Raw genomic sequence first — 13,728 nt, 5'->3', positions numbered from 1 at the left:
TGACAGAGTGAGACCCTGTCTCAAAAAAAAAAAAAAAAAAAAAAGTATACTTAACCAAGTGGCTGTAAACTACAGATAGCTTTAAAGAACAATTTTCTTTAAATCTTGAAAACAAATATTAAAAGAACCAGCAATGTTTCAAATAAAAAAAGCCATAAAATCCATAATTCTTCTTCATCAGTTCATTCAGTCTCATGTAATTAATTCTTGCTCTGTTTGATCTTGGCTGGCAGTTTAATTCCATCGAATGGTATGAATTCAAAGTTATTAGAAACTTGTATTTGTCAGAGTTCTTTTCATTCTTCCCATATGACTCTTTGAAGTCACAGCACTTTAGAATTACAATGGCTTACAAAGAGCTTTCAGAAAAAGTATCAGAACAAAACAATTAACTGTGGACAACAAGACTTAAAGTGGCTATATTTAAAGATCTGATGTGAGTTACCCAATTGACAAGGATATTTGGTTATTTCTGTGGCACACAACAATTTAAAATAACCAAAATTATGACTGGTAGCATTTATATCAAGACATATCACATTTCTAGGAATGTTATATAATTTTGGAACATATTAACACCATATGTATATAAATATAGCTCAAAGAAGGTTAAACATCATTTCTTATTTTAACAGTGCTTCTCATATAATTTAACATAAGGCCACTTGGTTTAACATCTCTCCTTTACAGATTCTTTAAGAAATTCCAGGGTCCTCTGGAACATCCCAAAGTTAGTTCAAGGTCAAAAAGACTTAATTTTGATTTTTGAGAAGTTTGTCAAATACCGAAGGTTTAAAACATTTGCTCAAAATAGGATCATAGGTCACCATGAAATAAAACCAAAGTGACAAAAGAGTTCAAAGGCACAAAGCACAAGAAGAGTTATCTTGATGAAACATGAAATCCCTGTTTTCTAGGCCAGTTACCTAGAAGATAAAGAAAATCCTCTCACAATTTTCTATTAAGAGCAAACCAATCCTCTGAGAAAACTCTATTGTTCCAACACGTGGGCCGAAACTTTAGCCTTCCATCAGTGTCCTTTAATATTAATGCTCAATTTGTATTGAACTTATAAAACTTATAAATGATTCCCTTCTAATTTTAGCCAACTCAATCACATAAAACTTTTCATGATATTTATCTTCTACAAACCTTCTACAACTTGCTTAAACCTTCATTTTGTCCTATACTTCCTTTTTTAAAATTGGCAGTGTACCTTAGGACAAAGATTTACTTTTCTTTTCTCCTTATCATTTTGACCATATAAGGTTCTCTCCTATACAAAAGAAAAAATTACTCTCTTTTCAATTTTCTTTATATCTTCATACTTGTAAATGTTTTCCCACATCTTTTCTACCTACTGGTTCCTTTCTGCCTTGTTTTGATTTCCTTCCTAAGTCCATATTTAGAAACAACCTTTAAATAACCTCCGATTGCCAAGCTAGAGTTAAGATTTAAATAAATAAATACGCCGGGCATGGCGGCTCACATCTGTAATCCCAGCACTTTGGGAGGCAAAGGTCAGAGGATCACTTCAGGCCAGGAGTTTGAGACCAGCCTGAGCAACATGGTGAGACCCCATCTTTATTATTATTTAAAAAACAAAACAAAACAAAACAAAAGCGTAAAACTCTGAGAACATTTTTAAACCCAGAAAGATATTACTTCCAATTTGTGCCATAGAGCTGGTAATGTATGGAAATGTGTGTCTTGACAGTGGGTGGGGGTGGGGTGGATATTGACAACGGGGGGATATTGTTATGAAGAGAGCAAAGCTGGGGATTACTTAGATTCCTTACAACAGGAGGACTCTCAAGGGTGTGAGTCTCTGTGTCTGTCTCTTTATGAATGTATGTGTATAGGAAAGTGCTAACGCTTAGGTTGAATTCTCTAGCAGCAGAGCCCAAGATGGGGATTCTCACACAAGTGATTTATTGAGAGCACACCTGAGGAAATTTATGAAGCAGTGAGGGGAGCAGGATAGGGAAGGGGAAGAAGCTGCTGAGAGACATGGTTTCTGAAGTCCAGCATAGATTCCTGATTTCACAGGGAGCACCACCACAGGAGGAGTACCAGAAGGTTATGCCTCCTTGAGACAAGGGGACCTGCTTTCTCCCCCAATATCAGTCAGTCAGTGGCTGCAGGCCAGCCATGCATGGGGATGAAACCTCCCACTTCTCTTTCTTTACTTATTTATTTGAGACAGGGTCTTGCTCTGTCACCCAGGTTGGAGTACAGTGGTGCAATCGTGGCTCACTGCAGCCTCAAACTCCTGGGCTCAAGTGATTCTCCCATCTCAGCCTCCTGAGTAGCTGAGACTATAGGTGCATACACAACCACACCTGGCTAGTTTTTGTATTTTTTTTGTAGAGGTGGGGTTTCACCATATTGCCCAGAACGCCTGGCTTCAAAGTGATCCACCCTCCTCAGCCTCTCAAAGTGCTGGCATTACAGGCCCAGTCCTCTTTATATGACACAGCTCCCAGTGGGCAAGAGAAAGTCTCCAGAGAAGGGCACAGCTGTGAAACATTAGCAGCCTGGCCCACAGCAGTAGGAGGATGGATACACTGGCTTGGCCAAAGTGACATGATCGTGCACCAAAGTTGACTACGACCAGTTATGGGATAACCATTCTATATGCTACTGGAAAAGAAACTGTCATTTCAAAGCTGGATCACATTTTGGATACGAGAAAAATAAATAAATAAAAGGAAGAGCTACAGAAAGTTAGTATAGGTTTATGCTTAAAAGTTTCTTTTCTTAGCTGGGCATGGTGTGGTGTGCCTGTAGTCCTAGCTACTCGGGAGGGTGAGGTGGGGGATCACTTGAGCTTGGGAGGTGGGGGTTGCAGTGAGCAATGATTGTGCCACTGCACTCCAGCCTGGGCAATAGAATGAGACTCTGTCTCAAAAACAAACAAAAGATTTCTTTTCCTAGGAACTAACAAAACATTGTGTCTTTCTTTTGAAGATTATGTGATAGAAAAGCTGGAGCAATGTGGGTTCTTTGATGACAACATTAGAAAGGACACATTCTTTTTGACAGTCCATGATGCTATACTCTATCTACAGAACCAGGTGAAATCCCAAGAAGGTCAAGATTCCATTTTAGAAACGGTAAATATTCAACCTTTCTACAGATGTATCTTTTCTAAACTATCATGATTTCTATAAATGGCAAGCATTACACAAATCTAGTCTAGCTGTTGAATTTTAAGCTATCTATATAACTTCTTGGAGCCTCAGTTTTTTCATCAGTAAAATGGAAGTAAAAACATTAACCTTGCTAGGTAGATATGAAGACTAAATAAGATAGTTTATAGGAAATTACCTGGTGGTACCCAGTACTTAATAGTTATACAATGTGTAGGTTTATTAATAAAAGTGGGCATTAGCTATAATGCCTTTTTAGAATATTGAATCTTTGATCTTGTGATCTGTGATTTGTGTACATAAATTCCACTTAAATTCTCAGCAATCTGGAAAATCTTGAATTATAAATGTCTTTAAACAGGATCCATCAGGCCATAAGTGATCTTTGCAAAAGCAATTAAAAAATCAAGCCACAAATAAGCCCAGAGTTAATTTTTCCCTACAAAATAGAATAGGCCCTGATGGGAGGCCTCGTGGCACAACAGTAGTGCGTCTGGCTTCAGAATATGCCCTGATTTCCTATGGGTATCATTTTGTTAGTTTTCTGTCAAATACCCAGAAGCGCATTCTGATCTGGTTCGTTGGGCTTGGCCTAACGGTGTGCCTGGTGGTACAAGAAGCTCATTTCTCATAGTGAACTTAGGAAACTAAAGCAAATACCTATCAAGATATAATAATGATAATGATTCCAGTGACATAGTGGATATTTTAAATTGCTTCCCATTTTTCTAAAAATAGAATAACTAGATCGTTATTGTAGATTGGCAGTTAATTGAAGAAAACCAACTTAGGAAACAATATTATATTATTCTTTTTAGGCACTGGCAGTGGAGAGATTGTTCTATTTAGTGTTCCTTGGTAAAATACTAGTCCTAACTACCAAGCTGTGGATCTTAAAAACAAAAAAGGAAAAAAAAAAAGAGTAAAGCTGCAAATCTAAAGAAAAAAAACTGCTTAACATTGAAAATTCATAAATCTTTTTCTATCCAACTTAAAATTCTCTAACCCATAGGTGATAAGAAAGCAGGATCATGTGAAGTATCTTTAAGAGACCCAAATTAAAAGTAAAATGGAACCAAGGTATCAAGTTCTTTCTCAACATGAAAACAGTTATTTTATTTGTTTATACCCATTCTTACTAAGATTTTAGGTCATGAATGTCATAAAAACCACTAACCAAGAGTGTACCTACTAGGTTAGACTCTATTTTGTTTGCAATCCGGGAGGCATTGTGAGTGACTGGGATGGATTTTTTTGGACCCTGAACAAATAGACTAAGCATAATGGAATGCTTGTATTATATACTTACTGGTCCACTAAACAGTGGGTTGGACATTCCTGGTGGACTGTGAGATCAAGAGGCTCATATTTCTGTGTCTTCTCAGAGTCTAGCACAAAGCCTTATATGTGATAAGTAGGTGAATGACGATAAACTTCACCTGTGGTACTTTCCTTCAAGAAGAGTCCCTCTGTATCACAGATATTGTGACTGCAATGACACAACCCTCTTCCTATCCCTTTATTTTACCATAACAGGACTATCTCAGGACACAACTTGTAGTTAGACTTAGCCTCCACCTTTCCCATTATGTCATACCATTTGCACAGGAACTTAACCCTCTAATTCATTCTCATACTAGCAAAGAGAATTGGGCTACTTGTGAGTTGAAAAGTAGCTAAGTAGCATTTCAAAATGTCATTTTAGCCTGGATATATGTTTGGAGTTGCTTTGAAAATGTCCTTTTCCAGGCAAAACACAAAGCCAAAATTGTAGGTTTCCTTTGTGTAGAAGATTAAATTACATGCCACCTCTAAAAAGTAGAACTTTTCTGAATAACCAAATTAGTCCATAGACATTGGTTTCCATCTCCAATAGAATTAATTTCCATCAAATTTCATTTGTGACTGTTTATTGTCATCAGTCACAAGCTCTTCAATGTGCATTCATTGCACACTCAATGCTGTGCTAAGTGCTCTTAGCTTAGCCATTGAGAGATGCACTATTGACTGCTGAATCATTTAGGCAGAGGGGGTGACTTGTTAAGAGGCATACACTCAAGAGGTTAGGGAAGACAGCTGAAAAGGAGTTTAGACAATGGAGAACTATACCAGTTCACCTATGAATGTGCAAAAAAATGATATACAAAAATCTTTAGTTGGGAAATATAAAAGAACAAGACAGCTGAAGAGGATTCTGAAGTATGTAAAGACAGATGAGAAGCCCCAGGAAAGCTTCAAATCATTTTCGGTGGAGCATCCGGTGGGTTTATGCTATTCTATTTCCACCCTGTGTTCTCTTTTTCAAGATTACCCTCATTCAAGACTGTAAAGATACCCTTGAATTAATTGAAACAGAGCTGACTGAAGAAGAACTTGATGTCCAGGATGAGGTATGATCATTTTCTTCTGAAGAAAATATTTGGATTACATTCTGAATAATTAGAGTAATACAAATAGTGAATATACCTGATTAAGAGCTGTCAGAGAGCATAATTCCCCAAATGCGAAAAGATGGCTTGATAGCAGGGAAGAAGAGAAAATAAGAATTCTCCCTTGAAGATGTTAAGTACTTGGGGAGCTTTTGTCCCAGGCGTTTGGGGATGATCAGCAACTGGCAAGAGCCAACACACTACTCCTGATTTGCTGCCTACAGCTCCGCATCCTGCTCTTCCAGAGATGGAAGGCCATGTGATAGGAAAAAAAATGAATAGAGGAAAATTCTACGCCAAGAACTTTATAAGCCTCAGGAATAGTATGTGAGGAACATAAACCCTATGACCTTCCTTCATATGACTGATAACGGCTTTAAAAACATACTCTCCCCACCTTAGACCGATTCTGTGTATTTCAGATGCTTTTGTGACATCAGACTATTCCTAGGAAACTTGCCTGAACTTGTAGCATCTGAGTAAATTTTGCAGCTTCACCACTGGGTAAGAGGTGAACACTGAAGGAAGATCACAGAATTGTAAAAAGTTGAAAGATTTCTGAGAATCAAGTAGTCTAACATTCCAGCCCACGTAGAAATCCTTCCTACACCATCCTTGATGAATGTTCATTCAGCTTTTAGGTGAACATTTCCAGACATTGGCCACTAGTGGCTTCTCAAGGGAGTTCGTTACATGGTTGGAAGTCTCTAAAGGTTACTTGTGCTTACAAAACTGAATTTGGCCTTTCTGTAGTAACCACCTAACGAATTGAGATCTGCCTTCCTTAGCAACACAAACCTTCCCACTGAACAGCCCTTCAAATATTTGAGAATAGTTCTCATGTCTCCAGCAGACTGTCTTCCAGTTAAGACTCTTCTCGTTTCTTCTATTCCTTGCAAACATGCAGTCAATGCTTCTCTGGTCACGATGGGGACACAAAACTCTAAATGTGGTCAGGCCAGCATGGAGATTTTTCAACCATCACCTACCTTGATCTCATCAAGATATTCTATTACTATAGATTAAAAATGTGTTTCCTTTCATAATAGCAACATCAGAATTTTGGCTTCTATTGAGCAGGGCCAACTGAAGACTGGGGCATTTTCAGAAAAACTATGGTCTAGTAGAGTTCCCTACTTATATTTATTTAATTGAGTTTTGACCCTAATACAGAACTACACCTATTTCTGCTAGATTGCATCTTGTTGGTTCTTGTTTACTGACATAATTTTGTATTATTATTATTAATATTATTTACGACTGAGCATTACTCTGTCACCTGGACTGGAGTGCAGTGATACAATCTCAGCTCACTGCAACCTCTCCCTTCCAGGTTTGAGAGATTCTCACATGTGCCTCATCTTCCCAAGTAGCTGGAATTACAGGCACTCGCCACCATGCCCAGCTAATTTTTTTTTTTTTTAATTATTTTTGGTAGAGACAGGGTTTTGCTATGTTGTCCAGGCTGGTCTTGAACTCCTGACTTCAAGTAATCCACCCGCCTTGGCCTCCCAGATTGCTGGGATTATAGGCATGAGCCACTGCATTGGCCAGTTTCGTGTTTTGAATCTATCATCCAGGATATTGTCTACCCTACTATCCCCTACCTGGTGTCATAATCAAATCTGATAAGCCTGCCTTCTCTGCCTTTTTCTAGGTCTTGAAAAAATGTTGCAAAGAAAAACATCCAACCCCATTTAGTGAAATCAGGCAGTAAGGATGACAGGCAGAGATTTTTGTGGAGGAAATACATTGCTAGAGTGAAAATCACAGTACCTGCATCTTGGCCCACTAGCTTAGTGAGCCCAGGAAAGTCATTATTGACCTGAGAAGTCCTTTTAGCTCTTGTAGTTTATGACTCTATGGATATAGGGCAGCCTTAGTTTGAGTAAAAACTCATATGTCAAAATTAGAACTTAAGACTGCTTTATTATAGGATATTTATTGGTTTCCACATAAAAGAATCATTCAGGGAGGGTTTCTATTGATGGTGAAACAATATAGCACAACGGTTTCAAGGGCATGGACTTTAGAACCAGACAGACCTGGGTACTAGTCTTCATTCTGCTACTTACTAGCTGTGCACCCCAGGGCAAGTTACTTATCCTGTCTTCATATTAGTATCTTCATGGAAAGTAGTAATAATACCACAGAGTTGTGAAAATTAAAGGATACATGTAAAGTAACAAGAGCTGTGCCTTGTACATAGTAAGTGCTCAATAAACAGTAATCATTGTTCTTAATTAAAACCAATTAAAGTATGATGAATACAGGCCAGGCTCAGTGGCTCAATCCTGTAATCCCAGCACTTTGGGAGGCCGAGGCAGATGGATCACTTGAGGTCAGGAGTTTGAGACCAGCCTGACCAACATGGTAACCCCATCACCATCTCTACTTAAAAAAAAAAAAAAAAAAATTAGCTGGGTGTGGTGGTGGGCACCTGTAATCCCAGCTACTTGGGGGTCTGAAGCAGGAGAACTGCTTGAACCTGGGAGGTGGAGGTTGCAGTGAGCTGAGATCGTGCCACAGCACTCCAGCCTGGGCAACAGTGAGTGAGATTCAGTCTCAAAAAAAAAAAAGTATAATGAATACAAAACTAAGTTTTTACCCTATTTCTATTGTGATGCTATACACCTAAGATGAGTAACAGTAAGCAACCAATACTATCATATTTATAAAAAAGATAATGCAGACTTAAGGAGAATTCAGTTGTATCAACACTTTGTTTTCCCCTTGCTTCCACAGGCTATGCGTACACTTGCATCCTGAAAGTGGGCTCAGGAGGTCTCTATGAGCAAGGAATACGAGACAAAACTTCCTCACTAATGTCCTATGCAAACACTTTCTGCATTGAGTATTTCTTCAGACTCAAAACACTCATTCTTTTTTCTATTAAGCCATTGAAAGAGAAGCACTAAGACTGTTTCTAGGATTTATTTATAAAATAAACACCTTACCCCTAACATGTGCAAAATGGTGAGAATTATTCGGACAATTTGGCAGCGTCCAGGATAAGCTGGTGTTCTAATATGCTGCTGATCCACGTCACAGATTTGCTAATAATGTTCACATGGGTACTGGCATATCTCTGTTCAGTCAGAGTGAGTGCTGACCCAACAGCCTCTGTGGTCAGGTGAGGCATGAATGATTAATCATAAAGAAAAATCAATTTTTGACTAACCTGGATATCCATGCGCTGCACTGATCACCAAGTAAGGTCACATTTAGTAAATGCCGAAATAAAATTATTAATGCATTTATCAATAAAAGCCTTTGAAAATAACTTTGGATAATAAGTTGGAGTTTTAAAAATGCAAATTTGCTTAGTACCTAGTAATGAAGTGTTATTACATATAACCAGAATTGAGGATCTCTTTGATCTTGGAAATGGTTTAACTAAAAGCTACAGAACCAGGCCAATGTATTTTGAAACATTGATGCAGACAAATAAAATAATAAAGAGATTTTCATGGTTTATAAAAGTCATTTTTTGATATGATAATAATCATGAATCACAACTGAGATCAAAGAAAAATATATGACAGATTATTTTGTTTAAAATTCAGTTTTAATTATCTTAGTCTATAGAAAATGATCATTGCATGGAGGCATATATAGGTATGATCTACATAAAATCTGACATAAAACAGTGTTATTTTGAGTGAAAAATTTTTTGATGTGCTTATATAACCATGATGATTAAAATGAGTTTATATTTTTTTCTCAAAAATTCTAGCAGTATATAAAGTAAGTAATATTTAACTGAACTCTGACCACTTTAGAAAATACTCTAAAAAGTGAACTGCCTATAGTAGTCTATGTTTAAAGTGCATTTTGAAGACAAAGCATTCTAAATGAACTCAATATAAAACATTCATTTGGAATGTACATACTGGAAAATACAGATTTTTTTGACCAAAAGTTTTATATATTTTCTTTTATTTATTCATTTTTTTTCCTGAGTGCCAACAATTTTCTAGGTATTACATATAACACAGGCTTTGGTCCTGGGGACTTTTCCCATACATATCACACTGGAGTGAATGAAGTTGTACTTCATTTCTAGAGAAAAGTAATACCCAAGTCCCCAACTGATAATGTCTTGCTTGATTGAAAACTACATCATCCCTTGGTATACTCCAGGGATTGGTTCCAGGACCCCTGCATTTACCAAAATTTATACACACTCAAGTCCTGTAGTCACCCCTGCCCAAAGGTAGATGGCTTCTCTGTTTTTCTTCTGAAATACAACCAGAAACAATGTGTCTATTTCTGAAAGAATATGATTAATGATCACACAAATTGGTTGATCCTGAATTCCGGTTGTAAATCTGGTTACAGCATAACTAGGATTATAATGCTCATTTTCACAGCACTACCTGCTTATATTGACAACAAATCATCTCTCTAAAGAGTGAGTGGAGGCCAGGCGCGATGGCTCACGCCTGTAATCCCAGCACTTTGGGAGGCCGAGGGGGGTGGATCACGAGGTCAGGAGATCGAGACCATCCTGGCTAACACGGTAAAACCCCGTCTCTACAAAAAATACAAAAAAAGACATTAGCCGGGCGTGGTCGCGGGCGCCTGTAGTCCCGGCTACTCCGGAGGCTGAGGCATGAGAATGGCGTGAACCCGGGAGGCGGAGCTTGCAGTGAGCGGAGATGGCGCCACTGCACTCCAGCCTGGGAGACAGAGCGAGACTCAGTCTCAAAAAAAGAAGAGTGAATGTAATAGTCTTACAGAAAATGAATGAATACCTTTGTTCAATAAAGGAAATACACACTGCTCACTTTTTTGAAGGAAATACCAAAGTTAGGTTTTACAACAAGGCTAGAGGTTGTAAATTCTGGGTTCACTTGTGATGACGTAAGTCCACAGTGTGACTTTTTTCCCAAGCAAACTGTGGGAATACTGTCTCTTCTATGTATTTTGTGAATAGTAAGCATACTTTTGTTTTGTATTATCAATGGAAATTTCACTTGAAATTAAAGTTGCCTTTTGTTATATTTTTAACCTATAGGATAAGATTCCAGTATTGTATATGAGTTTTAATAAATTACAACATCAAATCGTGCACACTTGAAAATATTTGCACACATTTAAAAATAAATGTAAAGTTGTCTTTTAAACTACTCGGACGTCTCATTTCTGAACAAAACTATTAAATATAATAAAGAATGTGCCAGGAGCAGTGGCGCATGCCCTTGTAGTCTCAGCTACTTGGAAGCCTGAGGCGGAAGGATCCCTTGAGCCCAGGAGTTAGAGTCTCAGCCTGGTCAACACAGCAAGACCCTGTCTCTAAATATAAATAAATAAATAAATAAATAAATAAAATATAATAAAATACTTCATTCTAAGTTTGTCATTGCTCTTATCAGTCATCATTATGAGGTATTCTTTATAGCACCACTTCCATTTGTCTGTAATTTCTTTTTGTAGCTTTATCAGTGCAATAAACAACATTACTCACAAATATCACAGTTAAACTTTGTAATTCTTATCCAAATATTTCCAGTTTATTTTGTGCAATGGTTATTACTATTTTAAGCAAACTTTTCATTCTGGCACCACATACGTTAAAAAGGATACAAATCACAGTGTAGTGCTTGAAGAATTTTCACAAAACAAGCACACCAGGGTGGCATGTGCCCAGATCAACAAGCAGAACGCCACCAGGACTGCATAAGCTCTCTCATGCTCCCTCTTAGTTGGTTGCCCCAAAGGGCAATTACTGTCCTGACTTCTAAAACCTGTTTTTTTGAATTGCATAGCAATGGAATCAAAGATTATTTATTTTTTCCCCCTTTCTTTTGTGTCTGTCCTCTTTCACTCAACATTATAATCATGAGATTCATCCATCTTATTCAATATAGCAATCATTCATTCATTCTCCCTGCTGTATAGTATTCATTCCATTGTAAATTTGCCACCACTTATCCTACTGTTTGTGGATATTTGTGTCGTTTCCAGTTTTGGGCTTTCATGAATAGTCTGCTATGAACATTCTTGTGAGGCATCCTTGCATACTCCAAAAATATTTGCGGGGAGGGTTCCTCTATCTGGGGCTTAGATCTATGAGGTGAGAATCAATGAAATTAGGGTTATTTTCCGTTTGCATAAGGTTAGGTATCTGAAGAAAGTTTGGTTTCAGTTAGAGTAGCATTTGTCATGTAAACAATTTAACAGGGTAACAAAAGCCACACAAACTTTAGTTAAATCACATGAAGTTCAGTTCCGTAAGAAAGCCACATAATGACAAATAGCTAGAAAAAGAATAGGAGAGAGAAAAAGTAGAAACAAGGAGGGGAGAAGGAAAGGAAGGTCACGGGGAAGTAAGGGAGAAAAAGGTAAGAGAACCACAGAGAAAAAGAATGACAATTAGGGAAGGAAGAGAAATAAGAAAAGGAAAATTAATGGAAGAAAGATAAAGAGGAAGGTAAAATAAAAGGTGGAGGGAAGAGAAAGACTAAGAAGAAGAAAGGAATGGTGGGGTAGAGAATTTCATAATGGGAAAATAAAATCCAAATAGAGGATTGATTTCAGTATAATCATATCCTTTGAGAACTCAGAGAAGTGAACAACACTCCCTCCCCGACATGGCACACCATCTCCTGAATTCTTGGTCCCCCTTACCCATCTCTTTTCATTAATATCAGCTTCTAGTATGCTCTGTAATTCACTTACTACTGTTTCTCTTCCTGCCTCCTCCCTTACACTAGAACATAAGCTCCACCAAGGCAGGGTTCTTTATTTTGTTCCTGGACATATCCCAAGTATTCAGAAGAGTAAAGAGTGTCAGACACACAGTAGAGGTGCAATAAATATTGTCGGATGAATGCATTAAGCTAAAGTCAGTGATGCTGAGTAAGGTTAACAAAATTGGAGAATGGCAGTCATTAAGTACATAAGACATTCAGAGTTTCCTGAGCTTTTAGGCCTATTCCAAAGACTTACTGTGACAGCTCACCTGCTTGCCTGTCTGCCTTACCTATTGGTCTCCAGAAAAGGGGCTCGGAATTCGCTTGTATGTTAACAGAGCTTCAGGGAATTAAAGGCCCTCTTAACGTCTATACACATTTTGAATATGCCAACCAAGTCAGCCCACTTCATCCTTTTCTTCAGGAACATTTTTGGGCGTGAACATTGAGGTACTGTTTTTGCAAAAGGTCTTCTAGTTTCAAGGTGATTCCCAAAGCATTGTTTTAGATCAAGTGCTCCAATACTCTGAGTCCCGTTCCAGCTCCTTTAAAACTTTTTATTTTGAAATAATTATAGATTCACAGGAATTTGCAAAGAAATATATGGCAAGATTCCAGGCAAGATTCCCATGCACCCCTCACCCAGGCTCCCACAATGTTAACATCTTGCACAGCTACAGCACAATTTAAAAAAACAACAGGAAATTGACATTGGTATAAACCATAGACCTTATTCACATTTTACCAGTTATACATGGACTCGTGTGTGTGTGTGTGTGTGTGTGTGTGTGTGTGTGTGTGTGTCGGGGCACACTCTGTGCAATTTTGTCCCATGTATAGCTTTGTGTAAACATCACCACAATCAAGAAGCTTAACTATGCCATCAGCACAAGACTTCTTCTGGGGACCCTTTTAAAAATGCACTCCAAGTGCAGATATACCTCTCCTTCTGACACCATTCCCAGACTTATGGCTGAACAAAGACATTCTGAAATGGAGGAATAGCTCTGATATTAGACTTCGTGTAGTCAGGGTAAGTTGAACACTGAATATTCTGTTGTAGAATTCATTTGCAATGACTTCTGGTAAGTCTCCAACGAGGACATACTCTTTCTCTGCAATTTCATTTTTGCCAACAGCCACCTCAGTCACGAAGGAGCTCTAGGCAATACTGGGGAGCATGTAAAGCTCACCTTTTAGACGTTAAGGAATTTTACAAGTCCTTGGCCAGCCAGTACTGCAAGTTGGGAGAGGCTCTTCACAAGAAAGACCAGGCATGATTCTCGTCAAGGCATTTGTAAACTAGTGGCACTGCCCAAAACTTGAGGATGGTTCTTATTTCCGCATGTTGACCAAAGTAGTCAAGCCTACTCTCTCCAGTTGCATTCACTTCCTAGCTCATCGATTTGTAACAAACCAGCACAGCAGGATCATTTAACCCATTCCTTC

At 38.1% G+C, this 13,728-nt stretch overlaps 1 protein-coding gene across 2 annotated transcripts in view; it reads left to right on the top strand.

Annotated features, from left to right (window-relative positions):
• The window catches only part of SLC26A4 (solute carrier family 26 member 4), a 53,014-nt gene extending 44,470 nt beyond the window's left edge, over positions 1 to 8,544 (top strand). For both annotated transcript variants that reach the window (XM_017889573.1, XM_017889571.1), the window contains 3 exons: positions 2,971 to 3,116; positions 5,459 to 5,542; positions 8,327 to 8,544. In XM_017889573.1, coding sequence (XP_017745062.1) covers positions 2,971 to 3,116; positions 5,459 to 5,542; positions 8,327 to 8,350 — 254 coding nt within the window. In that variant the 3' untranslated portion in view covers positions 8,351 to 8,544. The remainder of the gene's footprint in view (positions 1 to 2,970; positions 3,117 to 5,458; positions 5,543 to 8,326) is intronic.
• Positions 8,545 to 13,728: the final 5,184 nt, after the last annotated feature.

This window comes from Rhinopithecus bieti, unplaced genomic scaffold (genome assembly GCF_001698545.2).
Source record: "Rhinopithecus bieti isolate Rb0 unplaced genomic scaffold, ASM169854v2 scaffold_18688, whole genome shotgun sequence".
Classification (NCBI taxonomy): Eukaryota; Metazoa; Chordata; class Mammalia; order Primates; family Cercopithecidae; genus Rhinopithecus; species Rhinopithecus bieti.
Note: the sequence above shows the minus strand (reverse complement) of the source record. Positions and strands in the feature narration are given on the sequence as shown.